The sequence below is a fragment of the Castor canadensis genome, chromosome 12, assembly GCF_047511655.1.
Source record: "Castor canadensis chromosome 12, mCasCan1.hap1v2, whole genome shotgun sequence".
NCBI lineage: Eukaryota > Metazoa > Chordata > Mammalia > Rodentia > Castoridae > Castor > Castor canadensis.
The window spans coordinates 44975532-45001476 of NC_133397.1; the positions used below are offsets into that span (position 1 = coordinate 44975532).

A 25945-nucleotide genomic window follows, 5' to 3' on the forward strand; every position below is an offset into this window, starting at 1 on the left:
TCACCCCACACACACATGTGACTATGAATAATTAAGGGACAGTGTTAACACTGAGTACCAAAAGCTGTATTATGCCTATGGCTATTGAACAAAGTATCCCAAAACTTAATGTGGTAAAACAATAATAAATATTCATTATCTTTGCTAGAATCTGGGTTATGATAAAAGAGTTGCTTCACCTAGCAGTTCTTTTTCTTGTTCTCTCATGAAGTTGCAGACCAGATGTTAGCTGAGGCTGTTGTCATCTGAAGACTTGAACTGGACAGGGGACCTGATTGAAGGATGGCCAATGATACAGAGCTGGAACCTACTCCCTAGTAGAAGATCTTTGTTTCTCTCCACATGGACCTTACACAAGATCTGATGAGTACCTTCATAACATGGGAACTCTTGTCCTGAATAAGCAAGCAAAAAAAAGGAGAAACAAACAGAAGCTATTTTATTTTGACCTAGCCTCAGAAAGTATATAAAATCAGTCATGATACATTTATTCTATTTGTTAAAAGCAAGTATGAAGTCCAGGTCATGTTTAATGGGAGGAGAAATAGATTTCACCCTTTAAAATGAGGAATGTCAAAGATGACCAACTATATTCTTAAATCACCACTAGAAGGAATAGCAGGTGAAGAGTTCTAAGAGCAGGTAAATTAAAGAAAACTCCCCTGCATGGCAAATTTAAAGTAATAATAATGAGATTGGGAAGAGAGAATTGTATTCTCAGACGGGATGGCACCCATGTCAGGAAATGATCTCCATTTCCATTAGGCAAATTAAGCAGTGCTGTGAAATCAAATTAATATCTTCGTGGATGTTTTACTATGGGAGAGCATACACTAGTACAAAGCAGAGTGATTTAGTGTATTTTAATATGGAGTTTATGTTGAAAAGTCTTATTTTCCTCATGGCTGCAGTTTTATACCTGGCCCATAAAGCCCATGCCAGAGATTGCATAATTTAAACATTACATCATACATTAGCAGAGCAATTTCAGAGAGCTTGCACGTGACATTGGTTGCAATGGAAATTGTACTACGGTGATTGTTAGCAGGCCTACCCACAATACTGGGCTTTGGGGCAAAATGTATAAATCTAAAGAAGCGCAAAAGAAGCTTTTAAGTGACAAATGATTTCATTGTCTTTTTAAGTGTTCGATTTTTTTTTTTTTTTGGTAGTATTGGAGTTTGAACTCAAGGCCTCATGCTTGCTAGACAGGTGCTCTATCTGATTTCATTCTTTTCTGAAGACCACAGCACAACCCAATGACTTGAAACAGGATGTTAGTAAAGTTAAATAGATCAGATGAGTATCTGTTACTATTGTTAGGTCCCGGAATCCTATTCCCCCGAGAGACAGAGAGCCAGGCGTGAATGCAATCAACAAAGCAGAGTTTATTGGGCTGGCTAGCCAGGGTCGAGCTCCCACACGGACACGCAGGACCGGTTAGGAAAACACGACCCTGAGCCTCTTTAGGGGAAATCTTATATAGACCGCGGTGGCATGCATATTTTCGTTATCAACATTGGGCAAGCAGGCAGAGCACATCTTGCGCGTACCTCACAACTTGCACGTACTTCACATCTTGCATGTACCCCCCGCTTACATTCCCCACATTCTATATGCCCTAACTGAGCCCTGCCGCATTGCTTATCTTATCTACATGGGATGTTTGGTACTGGTTTCTCCAACAAGGGGGTTGGGGCCCGCTGAGACCTCCTATTCCTTTCATTCCCCCCTTTTCTTACGGCCTAAATTGAGGAATCATTCTCAAGGGGATGAAGAGCCTGATATTGTTGGCGGAGGACCAGAAGTTGGATAGTATTAATTTGACTTTTGACAAAAGTCATAAGTCGGTTTAGAATCCAGGGTCCTATGGTAACAAGTAATAGGATGATTATTATTGGCCCTGCCAATGCAGATAAAAGGGTAGCCAACCATGGGGACTGGTTAAACCAAGACTCGAACCAGCTTTCCCCGGCCTCTCTTTCTCGTTTTCTTTGTTCCAGGCTCTTTCGAAGTTTAGACATGGAGTCACGAACAACTCCGGTATGGTCAGCGTAAAAACAACATTCTTCCCCTAGAGCAACACATAGTCCCCCCTTTTGGAGGAACAACAAGTCCAGACCTCGTCGGTTTTGAAGTACTACCTCAGACAGGGAAGTGAGGGATTTTTCTAGGTGGCTAATGGAGGTTTCTATTCTCTCTATATCTTCGTCTATGGCTGCACGCAGCGAAGACATCCCTTTCTGCTGGGTGGCCAAAGAAGCTATGCCGGTTCCTGCTCCCGCTAACCCTAGGCTGAGTAGGGTAGCAATAGTTACTGTGGAAATAGGTTCTCTCTTTTTCCTTTTTTCAACCATTTTTGTATTCCAGTATGAATATAGACTCTCTTCCGAATGATAGAGGATGCGGGGCAGCACAGTCACTATAACACAGAATTCTTTAGAGCTGTTAAACACCTTAGTTGATAGGCACGGGGTGAGTCCAGACCGCGAGCATAGCCACCACCCATTGTCCTTTGGAATTACCCATTTAATAGCATTTTCCCAGGTAGAACTGGCGTTAATAACAGTACATAAGTCCCGTCTGTTCTTTGGCACTTTTCCTAAGCAGGTTCCTTGGCCGCTTACCTGCTGTATGGTCAGACCTCTCTTACGGTCTCCCCAGGAACATTGAGTAGGGTTTTCCTCAGATGAGGTATCGTGAGTGGTGTTTAGCCCTATTGCCTCATAGAATGGGGGCCTCACATCATAACATAACCAACAGGAGTTAGTCATGTTAGGGTTGGTGTGGTTTAACGTCAGGAAGGCAGCACCCACTAGCTCCCAGAGGGGGTCTTTAGATCCGGTCATGAGACTGGGCCTCACCAGGGGAGGGCTGGTTTCTGATGGTCTTGGAGTTGTAACATTAGCCCGGGCTATGGTTGAGGGAAGGTGATGAGCTGTGGAAGGTCGGGGAGGTGGCTTTACATAGGGTGGCCTAAGTACCTTATTAGGGCCTATTGTTAGAGTAGAGACTGGTTGTTGCACACGCCGCAAAGTAAAAAGGGCTCCTGGATGATTTGTTTTGTAGAGTCTGACTCCCCAGGATTTACCCAATTCCCAATTCGTTGCCTTTTTTCCTAAATCAGTGAAATTTATCATAATGGGATTACAATTGGGGGGAGTTGGGCATCCCTTATTTATAGGTCTAGGTTGGTGGTATGTAATGCCAGATTGAGAGACTCTACTTAATTGAATAAGGTCCCCCTGTTTGGGGGGTGGCCACCATATATCCCCTGAGCTCTCACAACCCCATGACTTACAATAATAGTCTGCGATTCCTCCACATTTTTTTCTGTGGTTGGGTTGGGGAGCGGGGCAGACATAGAAGTAACTTTGGCGCAAATCCCATTGTCCCCTGCCAGTGAATAAGGCCCTTAAGTCAAAGTATAATTCTGGGAACCAGGTGCTGGGAGGGGTCACCTTGGAGGTCTGGTTAAGAATGTCTCCTGTGGACACATCTACAATCATCCAGGTCAGGTTAAAAGGTTGATGTGGATTTGTATGCCCCCAGCAAGTGGTGGACAGGGTTAGAAAAAGGAATAAAGTTACCGAGGTCCAGTATGAAGTTTGAGTTTGAAAAAATTTTCCTTGTGGTGGGACACCCTTCTTGTTGGCAGGAAGCCTTTCTTCATAGCTACCGGATCTGCCGGTCTGATGTGGGTGTAGTGGACCCAGGTGATAATCCCATTCTAGGAGGGCTGCGGAGCATCTGGAGTGTTCTCGTTTTTCGGAGCATCCCGTATCAGCCGGAGCTTGAGTGGGTTTGTTGGATGCTTCTGTGCGGACCAATTTTCCTGTTTTTTCTCCGGAGGGTGAGCCCGTCTTACATGGGAATGGTGTACCCATGCTGCAATCCCGTCGACCTTGAGGGCGGTAGGGGTAGTAAACAGTACAACATAAGGTCCTTTCCATCTAGGCTCTAGGGTTTTGGACTGATGCCTTTTAACCCATACCATGTCACCCGGGACTATGCCATGTTCTGGAGCCGGGTCCCTCTTAACAGCGTGGTATGCTTGAATTAAGGGCCAAATCCGTTGTTGCACTTTAGCTAAAGCCTGCAACATGGTCAGGTAATTTGGGGCCAGATCACCTAGTTCTGGGCTTAAGGTCCTCTGAATGATGGGGGGTGGAGCCCCATACAGGATCTCAAAGGGAGTTAGCCCATGGACATAGGGGGAGTTCCAGACTCGGAAGATGGCCAAGGGAAGGAGCGTCACCCAATCACCGCCAGTCTCCAGGGCCAATTTGGCTAAAGTCTCCTTTAGTGTCCTATTCATCCTTTCTACTTGCCCTGAGCTCTGGGGGTTATATTCACAATGTAGCTTCCAATTGGCCCCCATAGTCTGGGCTAGTCCCTGCAGGACTTTACTAACAAAAGCCGGACCGTTATCTGACCCAATTGCCTCGGGCACCCCATATCTGGGTATGATTTGCTCTAGCAAAGCCTTTGCCACTACCTGACTCGTCTCCTTCTTTGTAGGAAAAGCCTCCACCCAGCCTGAAAAGGTATCTATGAACACCAGCAAATATTTGTACCCAAACTTTCCCGGTTTTACCTCAGTAAAATCCACTTCCCAACTTCTTCCCGGAGCCCTCCCCCATTCCCGAGTACCTGTATGGTGCCCCTCCCTTCGTCCTGGTTTCATGATTGTGCAGCTGGCACAATCTTCCACAATTTGGCGGACTGCTATGGTCTGGTTCGGAAATCGGAGCTGCGCAGATGTCAACAAGTCTAGTAATTTTCTCCGCCCCAAATGGGTGGACTTATGTAAGTTAGCCAACAGGAATCGTCCGAGTTTTTCAGGCAGAATTAACTTGCCTTCCAAGTCGCTTTTCCATCCATCTTCCCCTTCTCTAAAGGGGGAGTGGGCTCTCATCCAAGTGAAATCCTCTGTGGAGTATTCTGGTCGGGGGGGTAGCGGAGGGAGCTCTGGGACCGGCACGTCTATCGCCGCAACCGTGGAAGGTTGCCCTGTCTCCATGGGAGGACTCACCATTGCTACTCTCTTTGCTTCTTGATCTGCTCTGTTGTTACCGACAGCTTCCGGCGTCTTGGCAGACTGGTGGCCTGGGACATACATCACTGCCACTGCCTTCGGTTTTTCCACTGCCATTAATAGACGCTGGACTTCGGCTAGGTTCTTTAGATGTTTTCCTTCTGCTGTGCGGAATCCTCTTTCGCGATAGATGGCCCCGTGGACATAGATGGTACCGAAAGCATAGCGGCTATCGGTGTAGATATTGACTCGCTTTCCTTTTGCCCTCTCCAGGGCCTCTGCCAAGGCAATTAATTCCGCTTTTTGGGCTGATGTTCTGGGTGGGAGGGCGCTGCTCCATACCGTATTTCCTTCTTGGTCGACTACAGCTGCCCCTGCCCTTCGGGCTCCATCTTGGAAAAAACTGCTTCCATCCGTGTACCAGTTTAATTTGCAGCCGGACAGGGGGGTATCCTTTAGGTCAGCCCGTACCTGTGTAACTTCGGAGAGGAATTCTTTGCAGTTATGGACAGGTGTCTGCAGTTCCGGGTTAGGCAACAAGGTGGCAGGGTTCAGGATTACGGGATCTGTGAATGTGATCCGAGGGGAATCCAACAAGAGCCCCTGGTAGTGGGTGAGCCTGGCATTCGTCATCCATTTCCCAGGGGGTTGTTTAAGGATTCCCTCCACCGGGTGAGGGGCCGTTACCCAGAGGGCCTGTCCAAAGGTTAGTTTATCGGCTTCTCTCACCAGCACGGCAATGGCCGCTATGATGCGGAGGCAGGGGGGCCATCCTGCCGCTACTGCGTCTAATTTCTTGGAAAAGTATGCCACTGGTCTCTTCCAGGGACCTAGCTGTTGGGTCAAGACTCCTTTGGCTACCCCCTTTTTCTCATCTACAAACAGAGTGAATGGTCTTGTAGGATCTGGCAAGGCTAAGGCAGGGGCCTGCAAAAGAGCGTCTTTTAGCTGATCAAAGGCCTGTTGTTCTCTCTCTCCCCAACTCCAATCTGGAGCTTCTTTGGTGGCCTCATATAGGGGTCTGGCTATTTCCGCAAATCCTGGAATCCAGAGTCTACAGAACCCCGCGGAGCCCAGGAATTCTCTCACCCCCCTAGTGGATGTCGGGGATGGGATAGCCAGAATAGTCTGTTTCATGGCATCAGTCAGCCACCTTGCCCCATCTGCAATCCGATAACCCAAATACGTCACTGACCTTTTACAGATGTGAGTTTTCTTGGCACTTGCCCGATACCCCAGCTCACCTAATTCCGTTAGCAGGTGTTCAGTAGCCTTGATGCACTCCTCTCGGGTTTCTGCCGCTAACAGTAAGTCATCAACATACTGTAATAGAGTGACTCGTGGGTGGCTCCGACGAAAAGGTTCCAGGTCCTGGCTCAGGGCCTCATTAAACAGGGTGGGAGAGTTTTTAAATCCTTGCGGCAGTCTGGTCCAAGTGAGCTGTCCGGATTGGCCCCCATCTTCTTGCCATTCGAAAGCAAATAGCGGCTGACTAATTTCTAACAATGGAATGCTGAAGAAAGCATCTTTCAAATCAAGGGTTGTATACCATACTTGCGAGGGGGGTAGGTGGCTGAGCAAGGTATAGGGATTTGGAACGGTGGGATGAATGTCCTCCGTCCGCTCGTTTACCTTTCGTAGGTCTTGCACAGGCCTATAGTCCCCGCTTCCCGGCTTTCGGACGGGGAGCAGAGGAGTATTCCAGGCAGACTGACAAGGTCGCAGTACTCCTTCCTTTATTAGCCTGTGGATATGAGGGGCTATGCCTCTTCGGGCCTCCTCAGGCATAGGATACTGTTTCACCCGAATGGGGAGAGCAGAAGCCTTCAATTGTATAACTACGGGCGGGAGGTGTTTGGCGAGGCCGGTTCCCGCAGTCTCCGCCCAGGCCGTGGGAAATCTTTTTACCCAATGAGTCATGTCCCCTCCTGGTTCCTGTTGACTCTCAAACAGACGATGCTCGTCAGCCAATGATAGGGACAAGACATGAATCGGGCTCCCTTCTCGATCAGTCACAATTATTCCATCTGGTTCAAAATGGATATGGGCCCCTATTTTGGTGAGTAGGTCCCGTCCGAGCAGGGGAGCGGGGCTCTCAGGGACGACCAAGAAAGAGTGTGTGACCTGGTGTTTTCCTAAGTTCACCTTTCTTTTGGTAGTCCATGTACATAACTGCGTACCGGTGGCCCCCTGAACAACACTTGTTCGTGCCTTGTTCAAAGGTCCATGTGCCTTGTTTAAAACCGAATATTGGGCGCCGGTATCCACCATGAACCCCATCGGCTTCCCCTCCACATGCATTGTTACCCAGGACTCGGGGAGGGGGTCTGAGCCCCGTCTCCTTCAGTCCTCTTCTCCGGCTAGGAGGACTCTGGCCTGCTCTACTGCTCGTTCCCTTTCCCTGTTTTCCCCCGGTCTCCTTCCAAACCCTCTTCTTCCCTTTAACTTAGGACATTCTCTCTTCCAATGCCCCGTTTCCTTACAGTAAAAACAGTGTTCCTTATCCGGGGTCCTGGCGTGGCCCCCTCCCCTGGGTTGGTCCCGGACACCCGCTAGGAAAATACGAGCCATTTCTCTCTGTTGCTTTCGGTTTTCCTTAGCCTGGAACTCCCGGTCCTCCTTTCTCAATTTCTCCTGGGCCTCCCTGTCTTCCTTTCTCTGTCTTTCCTCCCTTTCTTCTGGAGTTTCCCTAGCGGTAAAGACCTTTTCCGCTACCTGCAGCATTTCCCTTATAGTCATCTCCCCTAAGTTTTCCTGTTTATTGAGTTTTCTCCTAATGTCTGGAGCTGCCTGATTAATGAATGAGAGTACCACAGCAGACTGGTGGAGGTCCGCCTCAGGGTCAATAGGGGTGTACTGACGGTATGCCTCATAGAGGCGCTCTAAGAAACCGGCTGGGCTTTCGTTTTCCCTTTGAACGACTGCTTTCACTTTTGCAAAATTGGTGGGCCTTCTGGCGGCCGCTCGGAGACCGGCCATAAGAGTCTGGCGGTAGATCCGAAGACGCTCCCTACCTTCTGCGGTCCCGAAATCCCAATTAGGGCGGTGTAGGGGAAAAGCCTCGTCTATGGCCGGTTGGAGAGTTGTGGGTCTCCCATTATCCCCCAAGACGTTCTTCCTCGCTTCGTTGAGGATGCGCTCTCGTTCCTCTGTCGTAAAAAGAGTATTGAGCAGCTGATGACAGTCATCCCAAGTGGGACGGTGTGTATGCATGATGGACTCCAGGAGATCTATGAGACACTTGGGGTCTTCAGAAAAGGGAGGGTTCTGCGTCCTCCAGTTATATAGATCACTGGAGGAGAAGGGCCAGTACTGAAACTGTTGCCCTCCTCCCGGTCCCCCTTGGCCCACCATCCGGACTGGAAGTGTAGGGACAGTTTCCTACCCCTGTGTTGATGAGGGGGGCCCGTCTTCCCCCTCCCTTTCCCGGATCCCTCGGGGGCAAAGTCTTCGACCCATTCCTCCTCCTGCTGCCAGTCCTGTTGAGGAGGATGAGGAAATTTCCTCCTCCGGGGCACTGGCTTGGCCAGGGGGAGTCACGTATGGAGGCGGCCGATCTTCCTCTGGCCCTGCGAGGGATGGGTAAAGGGGGGAACTCTCTGGTAAGACCGGAGATGGTGAAGGAGATGCCCTAATTTGAGGACCAGTAAAGGTGGGAAGAGGAAGTTTTTCCTCCTCCTTTATGACCAAGGCGGGCGTGACTGGGGTTTTAGCCCCGGGGGCCGAACTGGAGGGGTGGGTCAGAAAAACTGTTAACCAAGGGGGAGGGTTCCTCACCAGATCCTCCCAAACCAAAATGTAAGGAACTTGGTCTGGATGGCCTCGATTGTCTGGCTGAAAAATGACTGCTTTAACCTTAGTGATCAGGTCTAGGGAGAGGGAACCTTGAATGGGCCACCCGACTCCAAAGGTGGGCCACTCTGCAGAACAAAAGGTGTCGAACTTACCTTTCTTGATGACCAGACCTTCATTTAAGGCCCTTTCTTTAACTTCTGGAAAGTGAGAAAGGATCAGAGACTTTGGGGTTGTTTGTCCCTGTCCCATTGTGGAAGGAGACTCAAACACCAAGAGAGATAGAACAAAAAGTGTAAAGGCAACAATAATTCCACACACACACAACACTCTCCAGCACTCGCTCGGACCGGTCCTTCTCTCACACTGGTGCGCACCCCATTCAACCTCCTCACCGTCCAACTGGGATATCAGGCCGAAAGGCGTCCACTTGACGGGTGGTCGGTCGACTAGCTCAATTAGTTCTTCACCTGGCGCCAGGGTTCCTAAAATGCTCGAGCCCAAATGAGAGGAAAGCCTCTCCCAATAGGACCCTGTGGTCCTCCTTGCGAGATTCCCAGAATGAATCTCCCTGGGGATTGGCCGAATCCCCGCCGCGGCCCAAATGGAACACTCAAGTTCCTCCAAATGAGGGTCTGGGATCCCCTCCCAACGCCTAGGACTTGGGATCGCCCCTGCTTTCTCGCAGGCAGGTTCTGTCTCTCGAGAAAATGAAATCTCGGTGGAACCTCCAAATGTTAGGACCCGGAATCCTATTCCCCCGAGAGACAGAGAGCCAGGCGTGAATGCAATCAACAAAGCAGAGTTTATTGGGCTGGCTAGCCAGGGTCGAGCTCCCACACGGACATGCAGGACCGGTTAGGAAAACACGACCCTGAGCCTCTTTAGGGGAAATCTTATATAGACCGCGGTGGCATGCATATTTTCGTTATCAACATTGGGCAAGCAGGCAGAGCACATCTTGCGCGTACCTCACATCTTGCACGTACTTCACATCTTGCATGTACCCCCCGCTCACATTCCCCACATTCTATATGCCCTAACTGAGCCCTGCCGCATTGCTTATCTTATCTACATGGGATGTTTGGTACTGGTTTCTCCAACAAGGGGGTTGGGGCCCGCTGAGACCTCCTATTCCTTTCACTATATTGCAGTGACCAATCATCCCTCATGCTGTGAATTACATAACTTCCTAAGGAAACAGAAAGGATCATTAACTCAAGGCTGTGTATTAAAATATAGGTCCTGGCCTTGCAATAAAAAAGTGAAATATTTCTAGCTGCTTAAAAATCTACTTTTTCATGTTCTACTCTTTAGCACTTGTTCTTAATATTTTATTTTGACATTCCATAATCTTGGTTGACATTAATATTTTTATTAGAGGTCATTTTTAGAACCTATATTCACTTCTGGTGACTTGTTGATGTCTCACAAAAGCACTGCAGATATAGCAAGTGAATGATAATTGTTAGGGTCCGAGAATCCTATTCCTCCGAGAGACAGAGAGTCACACGTGAACGCAATCAACAAAGCAGAGTTTATTGAGCTGGCAAGCCAGGGTCAAGCTCCCACACAGACACACAGGTCCGATTGGGCAGACAAGACCCCGAGCCTCTTTAGGGAAGATCTTATATAGGCCCCTACTGGCCGTTACAGCAAAAGCCCGCACAGTACATAGCCAATGAGTTTGTAACACCACATACATTTCCAGCCTATCCATTTAAGAGTACATTACTTCTTAGCCTACAGATTCAAGGGTCAGTATTCGCGCACACGGTTACATTTAGCAAGCAGGCAGGGCACATCTTGCACGTACTTCTAGTCGTCTTTAGCAATCTGCTCACATTCCTCACATTCCATCTGCCCCCATCCTGTTTATCTTATCCTGCACGGGGCATCCTGTGCTGGCTTTACTGGTTTCTGCTATGGGGATCTGCTGGGGCAAAGGGCACATCCTTTCAATAATGTCCTGTCACCTTTCTCTGATCAGTTCCCAAAGAAGACTTAATTATTTTCTCAATTATTGAATTTTACCTCCTTCTAATCTAACATTTTTTTTTACTATTACTTTGGTTAAAAATTAGAACTCCCCCTTTTTTTGTAGTGCTGGGGAACAAAACCAGGTCCTTGGGCATACTAGGCAAGTCCCTTACCACTAAGCCATATGTCTCTAGCACCCAGAAAAACTTATCTTTTAAACATTCATACTAAAGGACCACTTTATAGATGGAATAACAAAAACTTAAAATATTGTATTGATGAGTCATATTTTATTCATTTATCTTAAAGAATTATACACTGAAAAAGACTTTTTCCCTAAATAAATTACATAAAAATTAGAAAATAAGTAAATAACAAAGAAACAAACTCCAGAATTATTTAGTATGTATTACACAAAATGACCAAGTTTGTATCTTAAATATTTCTTACCATACTGCATATGTACATGTGTGTGTTTATGAGTTGTAAATATGTTCAATGTTATATGAATATAACTTATGTATGTGTTCAAGTTACCCTCCAGGTAACTTGACAATATTAGAAAGCTTTATGGAGTCCCAGTGTGTATCCATCTACTCCTTTATTAGTGCTCCAGCAGTTTAGATGATTGTTTATAGTTCCAGGTTGTGCCTTTTCAGCTACACCATCTGAATTGTATTCACCCTCAATTTACAAAAAACAATTTGCAAATAAACAATTGCTTTCCCAAGTCAAGCTGCTTGAAGGAAAGGGTCCTATATTGCATCTCTTAACACTGCCTGTGAGTAGATGCTTAATATGTTTGATAAATAACTCAAATAAAAATAAGGTATAAAATTACAGTGTTAGAAATTTCATAATTTTCCTTCCCTTGCATTAGCTGCAAATTGTGTTTTAGACTATTTTAGATGCATCAACAATCTTAATGAATTGTTAGTGTAGCATACTAGAAGAAGTACTTTAAAATTACAAGTTAGTTTATATTTTAGACATGTTAGGGGTCTCTTGGTGAGAGGTTAGTTTTAGAGGCACTTTTTTTTTTGGCAATATTGGAATTTGAACTCAGGGCCTTGCACTTGCTAGACAGGAGCTCTACCACTTGAGCCCATCCACCAGCCCTTAACGTTTTTAAATGTTGGTTTCCTTACCTGTAAAATGTGAATAATTGTCAAAAAAATGTGTTAATGGATTTGAGGCCCCTGAGCGTACTGACAGACACTCAGAAAATGCTCAATGTAAGGCAACATTTGTTGTTTTCTGCAGTGATATCCACTAAAGCATACATTTCTATGTAATTAAAAGTGTAATATATTTGATTTTCCATCCACATTTTTCTATGGTAGCTTACATTTTCATTCAAAGTCTTTCCACAGAAGATAATATTCATAGAGAGCAGTTCCCAGAAATCTGGTATTTGACATATAGATATCTAATCATGGTGAATATCAGCCATTCATTTCAATTGTGACATGTTTAAAATTAAATACATTTTGAGTTAAATTTTCAGGCCTCAAGCTAGCATTTGTTGCTAATCATTTCATTCATTTATTTAGATAGAATCAATTCTTCAAAAGTGTAATTGAAATCCAAGAAGTAGATAAATCCTTATCTGTTAAAGGTGGACCATTTTTCTTCTGTATTTCAGTTTCCTTAAAAGTGAAAAATTCCTAACAGGAAGTAAGTCTGTCTTTGGAGGAGGCAAATGAAGGATGTGAGAACCAGAGGTTCAGAGCTTTTGACACTTTATATAAATATGGAAATTAGACCTCTCACTTTATATCAACCATTTAATATTCTTCTGCAACACACTTCATCATAGGGAAAAAGAAACTCAGAATTAGAGCCTTGGTTCTCAGTCTTGGTTACATACTGGAATCATCTCAAAAACTTTACAAACTACAGGTTTTATTTGCTGTCTCCAGAGATTCTGATTTCATTTAGATGAGGTATGGCTGTGTACTGGGATTGCTATAAACTCCTTGGGTTGTTCTTAAATTTGGGAAAGTCTAAGAACTATTGACTTAAAGAAAACGGGATGAAGTAGAGCTTAAATTATTTAAAGATCTTATTTACTTCATATTTTTACCAAATTAATCTATTTTCCAAATTTATTGAGTCTTCAACATGACCAGTATTGGTCAGTTTAAAGAGCAAAAAATACTTCTCTACCATAGGTAGTAGACTCTAGAGAGGAAATGATAATATTTGAATTTTTAACTTCATCTCTACAACCAAACACAATAGTTAATGTAACCTTGTACTTTAAAAATTCTACTACACACCAAACAATATAGTATAAGCAAATGTTTTTATATTTCTTTCCTAAAATGAGAAATAAATTCTGAATATGTAGGGAATCATTGTGATTCTTGTTCTCCACACTTCTGATTCCTACATCAAAGTTTATTAAAAAGAAACAAGGTGATGTATAGTGTGCCCTCAAAGCCTTCATAGTGAGTAATACCTGGCTTTTCTGGTGCTCACCAGTGCCTCATGATAATAGTAATGATGAATTCCCATGCAGATGCCTTCAGATATTAAGAAAATAGTTTCCCTTAACTCATATTAAATATTTAAGTTTTACATCAGTTCTCTGTCCTTGAAAAATGCTTCTTAAGAGGTAAACTTAGTGCTTCAGTTAAGCAACTCTAGTTATTTTGCAAACAACATACCTTGTCCAGGACTTACAAATGAAAAACCAGATAAATAAATGTAAGTCTTATAGGTCTAGACTTTGTTAGTCAGGGAATATTAACATGACTTAAATTAGAACTGTTTCTCAATTTTGTATGCCCCTGAATTTTGTAGCCACAATAAATTCTTTGAAAATTTTATATCCAAACTACCATTAAAAGTATTCCATACTCTGAGCTTGCCAATGAAAGAACATCTTTGGGAAATTCAAACTAAAGTTATGATAATAAATTATGTTGTAGAACAATGTCAACATAAAATAAAAAACAACAAAATAACTACAGAGTGATCAATGTATCTAATAACTAGCAGCTCAATTCTGTTAATTTACTCAGTAGAGTATAAGCCACACAGAGATCCTACATGGTTACTGATTTTACAATCTACTTATTTTCTCCTTACCTTCTTATCATTGTGTTCCTAGTTAAGATTCTTGACACATTCACACTCAAAAGGCTGTCATAAAGATCTAATTATTTTTGGTTCTGTTTTCCCATTCATCTTGTATGCTACTGCCAGATTTCAAATCATATTACATTATTCATTTCTATTATTTAACAGAAAATACTTCAGTTGAATATTTGCTATGACCCTCTAGGAAGCACAGGATACAGTAGTGGGGAAAGGCAGTTTGTACATGGTCACATCTGACCAGGCACACATGGCCTTTCTTCAGGGACTACTCCTGGAGAATAAGTGAGCATCTCTCTAGTGTTCCTTCTTCCTCTCATAAGAAATGAATCCTACCAAATCCCGGCCCTATTGTTATGACCTCGTTAACCTTAGTTACTTCCTTAAGACTATTAGCTTGGAATACAGTTATGTTGGTAACTAGGGCTTCAACATATGCAACTGAGTGGGGGGCACAAATATTCAGTCAATAACACACAGGCTGGTTAAGATACAAGTATAATCACCTGAAATATCTTTGGGAAATTGGTTCCAGGTTCCTGCCCAAACATGCTTAACCAAAATCCAATTCTCTTACGTAAAATAAAATAGTATTTGAAGACATGTATCTATACATGTCTTCTTTATTATAATAATCCCCCATTATACAGGAATAGTGACAATTCCAATTAGACTTATATTGTACATTAGTTATATCACCCCCACCATTTCTCCCCCTCAACCCCTTCCCACTCCCCCCTTAAATCAATTGCAAAAGGTTTTCTAGTTCTAGTTCATATAGGTATATGAAATCCATCAACCATATACCTCCAGATAATCTCCATAATTTTCCCTCCCCCTCCCACTAGTATACCCCCCAGACACACTGTGCCTATTTTACAGTCTTGTCTGTTGTTATGAATAGTCAAGTTGAGGTTCAAAGGGGTGTCTCAATGTATGCCTAGTGTGGGTATACTTTACTTTGGTCTGTTCAACCCCCTCAGTTATTCTCCCTTACCCCTTTACCTTCCACCCTACCCCCATTTTTCAACAGCTTTCAGTACATAGTCTTATATCCTCTACCTGCACAGATCTTATGTTTTAAGATACTACTAGTGCTCTATCACTCTTTTCCTTTCCCTCTTTCCCTGAGTTCCATAGAGTAGTTCCATTGTTACAAACATGTTCTACATCTGAGTTTGTATATGGTCATGTTTGATTTTGTGTATATGTTTATCTTTTGGATCTATCTTCAATGTAGGAGAGAAAACATATGGCCTTTGTCTTTTTGAGCCTGACATCATGTTATTTCACTTTTTTCCCTACAAACCACCTGTCATTATTCCTAATGGCTGAGTAAAATATACATGTCTTCTTATGTACTTTAAACAATACGTATTACAATGTAAATGCTATATAAGCAATACTGCATTGTTTATGGAAAAATGACAAGAAAGAGTGTGCATATTCAGTACAGACAATTGTTTTTTAGTATTTTAGATCCAGAATTGGTGGAATCTAGATGGAGACCTTTTGAATACAAAGAACTATGTGCTCATAGCCATAATTCTAATAATCATAGGTTGTATCTTTATTTTTATTTACTATAGCTATTTTGTTGATTTTTAATAGATCTGATATATGAATGTATTTTAGACAACTTAGTCACAACCAAAGTATAGGTCAAAGTTTAAAAGACTTTTAAACTTTGTTTTTTTTTTTTTTTTTTTTTTGGCAGTACTGGAGATTGAACTCAGAGCCTTCACCTTGAGCCACTCCACTAGCCCGATTTTTGTGTTTTTGAAGACAAGGTCTCATGAACTCTTTGCCCAGACTGGCTTTGAACCATGATCCTCCTGGTTTTTACCTCCTGAGTAGCTAGGATTATAAACAAGAGCCACTGGTACCCAGGAAGACTAACTTTTCTTTTTTTTTTTTTTTAAGATCATATGTATGTTTTCAAGGACCTCTGCAAGGTTTGAGAAAAAATATCATTTAATGATTGATTTGAATATGTCTTTAAAAATAGATAAAGGATAAAATCAAAGTGACAGCTTCCAACAATGTAGAAGAGCCTTGGAAAGCAATTTCCAGATGTTTTAGTGAAGCAGAATCTGAATTTACTCATTACATGATAATTTGTTTTCACAAGTTCCAAGACAGCTAATCAGGCTTATAGATTGACTTATTAAATCAGTTTTCAAATATGCGAAACCTGGTCTTTGAATACATATAAAGCATTACGAAGAATGAAACACAAAAAAAATGCATGAGGTAGTTTTTTTTGTTGTTGTTGGTGGTGGTGGTAACTTGAAATATTGTAAGAAGTTTTACTGAGAAAGAAAATTAGGATACTAGGCATCTATTGAGAAAGATCAGAGAAAGCTTCAAAGTAGTGTTGAATGAAGAAGCTTTTATGGGGGAATCAGATACCAGGGGTGTGGTAAGTTCCTACAGGAGCTATTATTATTAATTTTTCTTGTCAGTACTGGAGTTTGAACTCAAGGCAAGACAAGTGCTCTACCACTTCGGCCACACTCCAGTCCTCCCTTTCTGCTTTAGTTGTTTTTCAGATAGGGTTTCACATTTGTCTTGGGGATGGCCTTGAACAGCAATCCTTCTTCTCCTACCTCTGCTTTCCAAATAGCTGGAATTATAGGTATTGTCACAATGTCCAGCCAAGGTTTTTTGAAGCCACAAATTTAGCTACTACATGAGTAATGACATGAATGAGTAGTGAATAGAGAATAGGATATCAAGTTAGATAATTCAGTTCCAATTTCTAAATGTCTGAAATACTAGAAAAGAAATGTGGGGAGTTTGAAGCTCACTGTATGACCGACCATAGGAATATTGAGTTTAATAGAAAATGCATGGTTATGACCATACTACAGATGACCAGTTTGGCTACATTATCCCAAACTGAGATGGGAAATCTTATTGAGAATGAGGAGCAACTGAAATTCTTATGTATTCATGTTGAGAGTGTAAATAAGTACACTCACTTTGGAAAACTGTCAGATTCCTTCACAAGAATGTAAATACCAATACAACAAGACAGAGCAATTCCCCTTCCTTCTACATACATATCAATAGAAATGCATAACAATGTATTCCCAAGTACTTTCTACAGCACTATCACATGTCCTCTTAAAATCTGTTACTTTTGGTGAGTGCCCAAATTGAAATGGATACACATACTCTCACACATTGAAATGAAATGTATACACATAAACTATATATTCTACTATATATTATATTATACTGTTATGTTAATTATATTATACTATACTATATTATTATTCCAATATAATATAGAGCTATATATAAATTTTTCTTTTTTCTTAGTGAACACTTAGATTGTGTTCAAGTTTTTGAAATTATAATGAAATCGAATAAGTATAGTGATAGAAAAGACACTTTGTAGAATTGGTAGATTTAAGGTTTGCACATCTTTAACTTTCTCAGTCACTTCCATATTGCTCTCCAAAGTGTTCAGGACAATATTTGTACCACATCTTATGGATCTTCCTGCTTTAAAATGTTTCCTAATTTGAATTGTTGAAAGTTGTCTTTCATTTCTTTTTAAATTTCCTTGCTAGGATTACTAGATGGGTTTCAAATCTCTTGATATTTTGTTATTGTTGAGTTATCTTTTCTGTGATACAGCTATTCATATGTTTTGCCTAAATTTGTGGTTGGATTATTTATTTAGCTATATTTTCAGTTTAACAGTTTTCAGTATTGATCCACTGTCAATTATATGTGTCGTAAGTATTTTTCCTTTGAGTCACAACTTGTTTTTTCATATTTTTATTATGCTTCTGGCAGAGAACTTCTTGTGTGTGTGTGTGTGTGTGTGTGTGTGTGTGTTAAGATTTGGTCTCACTGAGGTCCAGGTCAGCCCTGAACTCACCATCCTCCTGCTTCAGCCTTTAGAGTACTGGGATTATAGGCAAGAGCTACCTATCTTATATTCTTTATTATTTTAATCTTATCACCTTGGTTATCAGTGCTGCCTTGCTGTGAAAACACAAAGAGAACCCTGTACATTTGAGTGAGTTATGCAGTTCATTTAAACTTTATTAATGTTTTATAATTTCCTATATAAAATATTCATATTTTATTAGATTTAGTGCCCATATTTTTGCTTGCATAAAGGGTATCTTAAGACTTTTTACACTTTTTTCTATAACAGACATATTTTGTTTTATTTGTTATAAGCGTAGTAGTCAATAGCCACCTAAGAAAACTCTTGTTGATTAACTCTAAGAATGTGTCTAAAGAATCTCATTGGTGTTTTTTTATAGATGACATAGAGTACCGAATCTAGTATATGAGTAGAATGTATTATAACAGAACATAATTTATAAATTCAGATACATTCCACGAATATAGCACTAAGAAAAATAACACATTTCAAGGACAGCTATAGTATGATATGACTTGTATATAACATCTCTGAACAAGGACAGTAAAAACACATATCCTTTCAAATCCTTACAATTTGTATTTCTTAAACTTTTCTTACTTGATGAATAGAAAACAGACATACTTTTCTTATTCCTTGATTTAAACCAAGTTTCAAATATTTTATCATTGAGTCAATGTTTGCTGCAGGTTTTGACAAATCATCTGTGTAAAGAATGTGATTTTCTATTACTAGTTTGCTAAATGTTTATAAGATGAAAGTCTGTTGAACTTTATCAAAGACAGTTCAGTGTCTATTAAGATGATCAGATGGTTTATTCCTGAAAATATAATACTATATGAATTAATATACTTCTCATAAACTCCTCAGACTGCTAACAATTTATTACCATTTGAGTTTTATTTCTCAGTTTGAATTATCTCACATAGCAAAACTTCATTCTCAAGACCTTTGTGAAGGCTGGTTTATGGATATAATTACTAGAGGAAACTTTTTTCCCATCCAAAGAAAAAAATAAATGAAATCCTTCCCTCAGTAAAGGTAGACTATCCAAAACCCTTCCTTTAAAAAGTTTTGTCTTTAGAGTCTGCAGCTCTCAGTGTTTTAGCTTTAAATGAGAGCTGCAGCTCAGCTCTACTTGCTAGATCAGCCCCAAAAGTCATACTTTTGGATTAAAAAAGGCAGAAAATCCAGGGCTCTATGTTCTCGGTTTACTGAAGTAGACAACATAAACAACTAGAATTTTAGAATTAGATTTGAATTCTGGTTTTCATTTCATCCCCCTGTTTTGTTTTGGTTTCTATGTGTTTCCCTTACTTGTAAATACAGGTGTGTTCTTAAAAAAGGCTATTGATTATTTTTACCCATTTTCCTGTGATTTATTTTGCCTGGAAAATATTTCATAATATACATTCTTCAGTAGAAGTAGTGGAAGATTTTGCCCGGTTTATAACATACATGTATTCCTGAAAATCCAGTCATTGACCACATTTCCCATCCATTTAACTTCATTTCTCAGGAATGTCTTAGGTCTAACCCCTGCCAGCTTTATCTGTTGACATCTACCTGGTTTACATGGATCCCCTTCCTCATCTCTGTTGTTTCCCAGTGACCACAGGTTGTTAAGCACAGGCACTGTGTCTCAAAGATCACTCTCTGTTTCCTTCCATATTATTTATCTGGTTTATGGATATAATTACTAGAGGAAACTTTTTTCCCATCCAAAGAAAAAAATAAATGAAATCCTTCCCTCAGTAAAGGTAGACTATCCAAAACCCTTCCTTTAAAAAGGAAGGCTATTAGAGTATAGCTCTCCAAAAAATTCTAATTGACAGATTAAAAATATAAATCCAAAAGTCTAGCTAAAAAAATATAATTTCCATTGTCTTTAGGTGTATCAGATTAGGTATTTTTAATGCAACTAATGGGTGGACTTTCACACTGCCAGTAGTTAGACACTGCATGTCTTATAAGTCCACGTTCTCTTTAGATTAACCCTCTTTTTTTCTTTTTTAAATGTTACTTTCTGTTCATATCCTACAATCTTTTCCACAATTGTTTGTAGTTGCAGCATACTATCTTTAGCTGTCTGTTAATTTAAACATTAACAAGAATGTCATGTGACTGAGGGACAATGAGTGGTTTAAAATAATATATTTATATATATATATATTTATAGCACTGAGTTGAGGGGAGGCATATTTTGAGTTAAAAGCAGAGACATTAAAAATACCAAACAGATACCCACTGTTATTTTTCACAAATGTGCTGTGCTGACAGGTTGTTTAATATAAACAGAATAATGTGTGTCCTGACATTTTCAAATTGTCTAAGAACTTTGAAAACTGAATACTTCATTATGCCTTTGGTTCCTCAGTGTTGTTTTCAGAAAATTTTTCCTGACTGGAATAAGTATATGACATTAGATTTTCTCCCAGGAAGAGCACAAACAAGTCTGTCTTTGTAAAGCAGAATTCCAATGCTTAAATCAGATAAAAATTTCAGGCAGACTTGCAAACACACATTTATATTTATACCTGCTTAACTTTTATGTGTATCTGATAATGCTCTGAAAATATGGAAGGGGAAGTAAATTTTTATAGAGAATAGAGAGAATTTTATTTCCAATAACCACCTCACTCATTTCTAATTTTCAGTTTCACAAAAGCATTCACATCAAGTATACATAGAGACTTACTCTAAGAAGCCAAAAAAAATGTGTTTTTTTTAAAGAAAAGATTATTTATAAGAAGAATAATTTTTAAAAAGATGAAAAGTATTTGGGTTGGTACCTTATAAAAAAAATACTAAATACTAAACATATGCAACCATATCATCAAATATAGGTATTAAAATTAAGTAAAATTAAGCATAGATGCACAAAGTCATTTTCAAGCAATCACTTGTTTCAGTTTGTCTGATATCATTTCACAGCTTCCTCTATAGCATCTGCAACAATTATAGATTTAATTACTCACCAATTCAGTTACATTATAGTAGCTGGGCAACAGTTTACAAGGTGATAGGAATATGAAAATATTTATGATAATCACAAAGTGGCTGCTCTGTTTAATTTTTATGATATCCATAATTACCAGATACTTGCTAAAAATAATTTAGGACAAGTAAATGCTCAGTCATTCTGGGCCATTGGTGATGAAGAAAATATTAAGGATAAAAAAAGCAAAGTCAAACACTGAGCTTTCCTTTCCCTCAGTCTTTGTGGATCTTAACGATGAAGTGCTAACATGATCATAAGGTCACACATCACAGTGACCTACTTTTAAAATGTAAAAGACCTGACTGGACAAGTTCTCTACCTTCTTTTCTGCAGTACTTAGCACTTCACTCATAGTTGCATAACTACTAGCTAACCTTACTCTTGCAAAGACTTCATCCCAAATTTGACTATGATTTCTATTACAACAGTCTTTAGCATTTTGTAATCTCCATAGTAATATAGAGTGATCTATTTAACACCTTATTTTTTTATAAATATTTTCTGATTGCCTTGATGTTTATACAGTGTAGAAATATCTCAAATAGTAGTATCTTTGGGACAAATACAAATAAACATTCTGGAATAAAATATTGGCAACTTCAATTCTGATCCATTGTGGTATGGTCATTCTAATAAGTGAACAAAATAAGACTCTGAAACTAGTATCCCCAGAAGGGGAAGAATGAGTAGTGGGGTAGGATGCAGGAAGGAATTCTGAAACACTGAGACCAGTATTAACTGTGATTTCTTTTCTAGCCTTGGTCTGGCCTGGCTGAAGACACATGTGATATCAAATGCTTCCCATAATTGTTTTATCTATGAGTTGTCAACATGTCCTGAGTTATTAGTGTGAGTTGGTTGATATGACAAAACTTAAAACAACAAAAAGCCCACAAAAATATTAACAAAAGTACGTGGCTGGGTCTTATAAATGGAAACAAACTTTAGACCTATAATAATACAATTAACAAGTTTATATTTGGTTAAGTTATTTCAGGAAATTGTGATAATATTAGCTTTGCCTTGGGTATTGTTCCTGACTACTAGGGATCAACAAATGTTTTCCGTAAAAGACCGGACAATAGATATTTTAGTCTTTGACGACCACATGTGGTTGTTGTCACATAGATTTACTTGTCTTTTTTTTTTAATTATGTAAAAACTTCTTAGCTCAAAGGTCATAAAAATACATCTCTAAGGGTAGAGTTGATTTCTAGAATGTCGCTCATTTGCTTATTATCATTATAAACTGTAGGGCAAAGTTATTTAATATTTTAGGAAGTATCTTTTACTCTTCTAAATATATATGGTAGGGAGTTTCCACAGAGGACCCCAATGATCCTATCTTCTGATGTTTTTATCCTTAAGTATTCCCTTCTTTAAGTGTGGACTGGAAGTGACTCATTTTTAATGAATAGTAAGGTCATAGTGATGCTGTATGATGAGGTTCCTAAATAAGGCAGTCTGACTTTGCTTTCTGTATCATAGACCACCGCCCTGGAGGAAGGCAGCTATCATGTTGTAAGCAATTGTGTGGAGGCCTGTGAAGCAAGGCACTGAAGCCTGTAACCAACAGCCATATGAGTCAACATGGAATCAGAATCCCCAGTCCTAGTCAAATCTCAAATGATTGCTGCTCTGACTATCTTGGTGGCAGTTTTGTGAGACACCTTAAGCCAGAACCACAGAAAATTAGTGTAAAAATAAATCCCTGCTGATTTAGTGTTTTACAGGTAAATTATATTCATACAGGTAACATAATTTGCATTTCAAATTTTAGTTAGTAATCAGGACAGACTGAATACAAGCTCCAGAAGGTAGAATAAAGGGTATATATTTTGTTTGCCATAATATTCTCTGGATGTAATATAGTACAGAATACATACCAGATTTAAAAGAAATATTTATGAGACATATGCGCACACAACAAACCTTCATTCTATTCAATTAATATATGAAATATGCCTGTGTAAATGACTCCTAAATTTATAGACTTACTCCCTCAGATCAGTAATACTCTTTTTACACTCATCTTCATACCAACTTACCTAAGAAATATCTGAGACAAATTAGTATGAGAGCAGTGTTTGATTTATTACTTTTCTACTCTTCAAAATCTAATACTAACAGTATTTATATTTATCATTAAATTTTATTAACTTATTATATCTTAGCAGGCTCTGTTCTGTGTGGTGCAAGTCAGCAGAATGAGATGAACAGCTGTGAGACGATTTTTAAGGAACAAAAGATAATGAAGACTCACAAACTTTGCTTTCAAGAATAATGAGTCAACAATCACCTACAGACATTAGAAACACATGTAATTAAAGTTCTGATCTTAAAACAATTTACTTCTTTACACATAAAACACTTTGAGAAGCATGGAACACAAGCAAAGAGTTATCAAAACAACTGTTAAATTAGTTATAAATTAACTTTATTTAAAATAAATAATGCTTTCACTTTAAATATATAACTTAGTCCCTAGGGGAAAGCCATAGCATTTTTGTAGAGCTCTGTCCACTAGCTAATTGAAATAGCAAATGTTTGCCTTGGATCAACTCACAAAAGGGCCACAGTTTAGCAGATTAAGATTTACAGATTGTCACTGGTAATGACACAGGATGACTGCAGCTGCGGTATTTTGGTGCCCCAGGAAGTGTGCTTGGCTAGAGAAGCAGTGCATCTGCATGCTTGATGTTAACACTTGGGCCTTTTATAGATGTAATAAAATTGACAATTTATGCACAGTCATGCCAAAATCTAGAGCCAAGCAAGATGAAATCCCTGAGGTTGAGGGACATAGATTCCAAAGGCCTGCCAGAAGCATGTGCAGCTGTAGTAGAAGCAGGAAGCAGGTTCTACTGACAACACCTGCTGGAGATGCCTAGTTTGCAAATTCTCTTCTTGCCTCCACTGGACATATGCAGAATCTAATTCACCATTGCTTACCTATGTCGAAATGTGACATATACAGTCAGGATTTTGTCATTTATTCAACTTATTCAACAAAATAGTTGCGCATGTGAAATTAAGTTACTTTTTTCTCCATTTTAAAAAAATAGTGAGACATGAATAAGCGGTAGACCATCTTTTTTTTCTCAATCCTACTTGTTCAAGAAAGCTGAGTTACTTTCTGTTGATTATCAATCCAAATGGAGAGCTAGCAGCCAACTCCTGAAGAGTCTGGTTCTTTGCTTTCTACTTTGAACCCTTTTCCTGATACTGAATTATGAGAAATTAATTGCATTCTTGCATGTTATGTGGTCTAAGAGAAGATTCGAACACATCTGTGTGAGAAAAGCTTCAGTGCTTGAAATGAAGCCATCACACATCACATCCAATCTCAGCCTCTACAAAATGTCATGATGAAGGTGGATATTTCTCTCCTATTCTCAATGTTTTTGTGAAGTGGAGAGAACACATTAGCATAATAAATCTAGTCTTCTTCTATAACTTGGCATAAGGAAATATTCACTTATTGCTCTTTCTTGCCTGTTTTCAGATTAGCTTTTCTTCAAGGAGCACATTCAATTTAGTGGATCAATCTGTTTATGTGTAAATTTCAATATGAAAAATCTATTTGCCCCAAAATATAAGCCATGTTATTCAATTTCGTCTTTATCAAGAAAATGGAGTCTACCTGAAACTTGGTGTTTCTTTTAGTCTCAAATAAGGAAGGGGAAGAGTAGAATTAACCAATTAACTGACTCTCTGAAAACCTCAACAGCTGTGCTTTTGAGAGTCTGGAGCAAGAATAGGCATATATTACAGAAAGAACTGAATGATCTCCAAAATAGCATTTGGCCATTATGGACTTGATCACATTTTAATTCCCTATCAGGAGCTTCTCATATCGGTAACTATGCCAGGGAACAATGTAGGGAATAACACAGTACAAATGTCTTATTTTATTCAGATCACAGTAGGTAACTTCTAAACATTGTGTATTTACTATTCAGATCTTAGCAAGAAAGCTCTTCTACCATTTTTGTAATGACCTAGTAGTCCAAATGAGAAAGTAGGTGGAGAAAATAAAGAATGGAGCTTTGAGAAGGAAGCAAGCTAATCAAAGTTTCTTGTGGGTCATCGTATATGATTTCTGCCAAATACAACATAGTATGAAGTGAGAAAAAGAACATGAGAGGCTTTTGTTAGACCCAACATGCTGGAAATGTACTTTGCAATAAGGAAATCTTATAATATAGAAAATAAATCTGAAAAACCTAAGGAATCCTGAGATCTTTATTTCTGAGGATTTCTGGATCCAATTACCTCTACTGCTGACACTAATGTAGCCATTCATATGTATTCATAGCAAAATCGTTCTCATTCTAATTGAAATAGTTTGTTCTCCATGCATGATGGGAAAGCCTCCTTCACAATACTGTGACTTTCTCTGTCACCATTAACAAATACTTTAATTAACTAAGTTAATCTCCAAGGCTTCTGAAAATTAAACAGGCATTGAATCATATACACTAATGCCCCCAAATTCTAAATATTTCATAAAATCTTAAGTGGAGAATAGAAGTCACTTAATGAATTAGATACTGCATACTGGAGAAGGGCTGGCAGTTCAGCTGGCTACATGCAGGATGGTCCTCTGACAACTTTGCTAATATCTTCCTTTTGGTTTTGAGCCACTTTATCTCAGGTATTTTCTTTTCTAACGTTAATGATCTTAGCTATGCATCAGAATGATAAAATACAGCATGTAGATGCGTCCCTAATTTATATTAAAGGAGAAAAGCCATCCTGTTGTGGCTACAGGAAAATAAATATGAAAGCTAATTGATCAGGACTTACTAATATCATGATGAAGATGGCTTAAGCATCCTAATCACAGTTTTTGGATTCCCAATAAAAGTAAACTGAGCCTGCTGGTCTGACTACTCTGAACAGAGGCTACATATTTATAATACAATTTTCTGGTTCAAAAAGAAGAGTGCAACTGGAAAGAATTGGTTGATTTTCTTTCATTAGAAAAATTAATAACATAATTATATTTTAACTGATTAGAATTTGAAGATTTTGTTCTTATTAGGGTGATTCAATAAATAGGTAAGTAAGATTGTGTACAGGTTTGTAAAATCAAAAAATACTAATTTTTTTTTTG

General features: G+C 39.7%; 1 protein-coding gene across 1 annotated transcript in view; it reads right to left on the reverse strand.

The window, feature by feature from the left end:
• Positions 1–225: 225 nt before the first annotated feature.
• The window catches only part of LOC141414721 (uncharacterized), a 48069-nt gene continuing 22349 nt past the window's right edge, over positions 226–25945 (reverse strand). Inside the window, exons 2-5 of the mRNA XM_074049017.1 lie at positions 4654–6537; positions 3504–3904; positions 920–1067; positions 226–395 (exon numbers count right to left, since the gene is read on the reverse strand). Of these exons, the coding sequence (XP_073905118.1) occupies positions 226–395; positions 920–1067; positions 3504–3904; positions 4654–6537 (2603 nt within the window). The remainder of the gene's footprint in view (positions 396–919; positions 1068–3503; positions 3905–4653; positions 6538–25945) is intronic.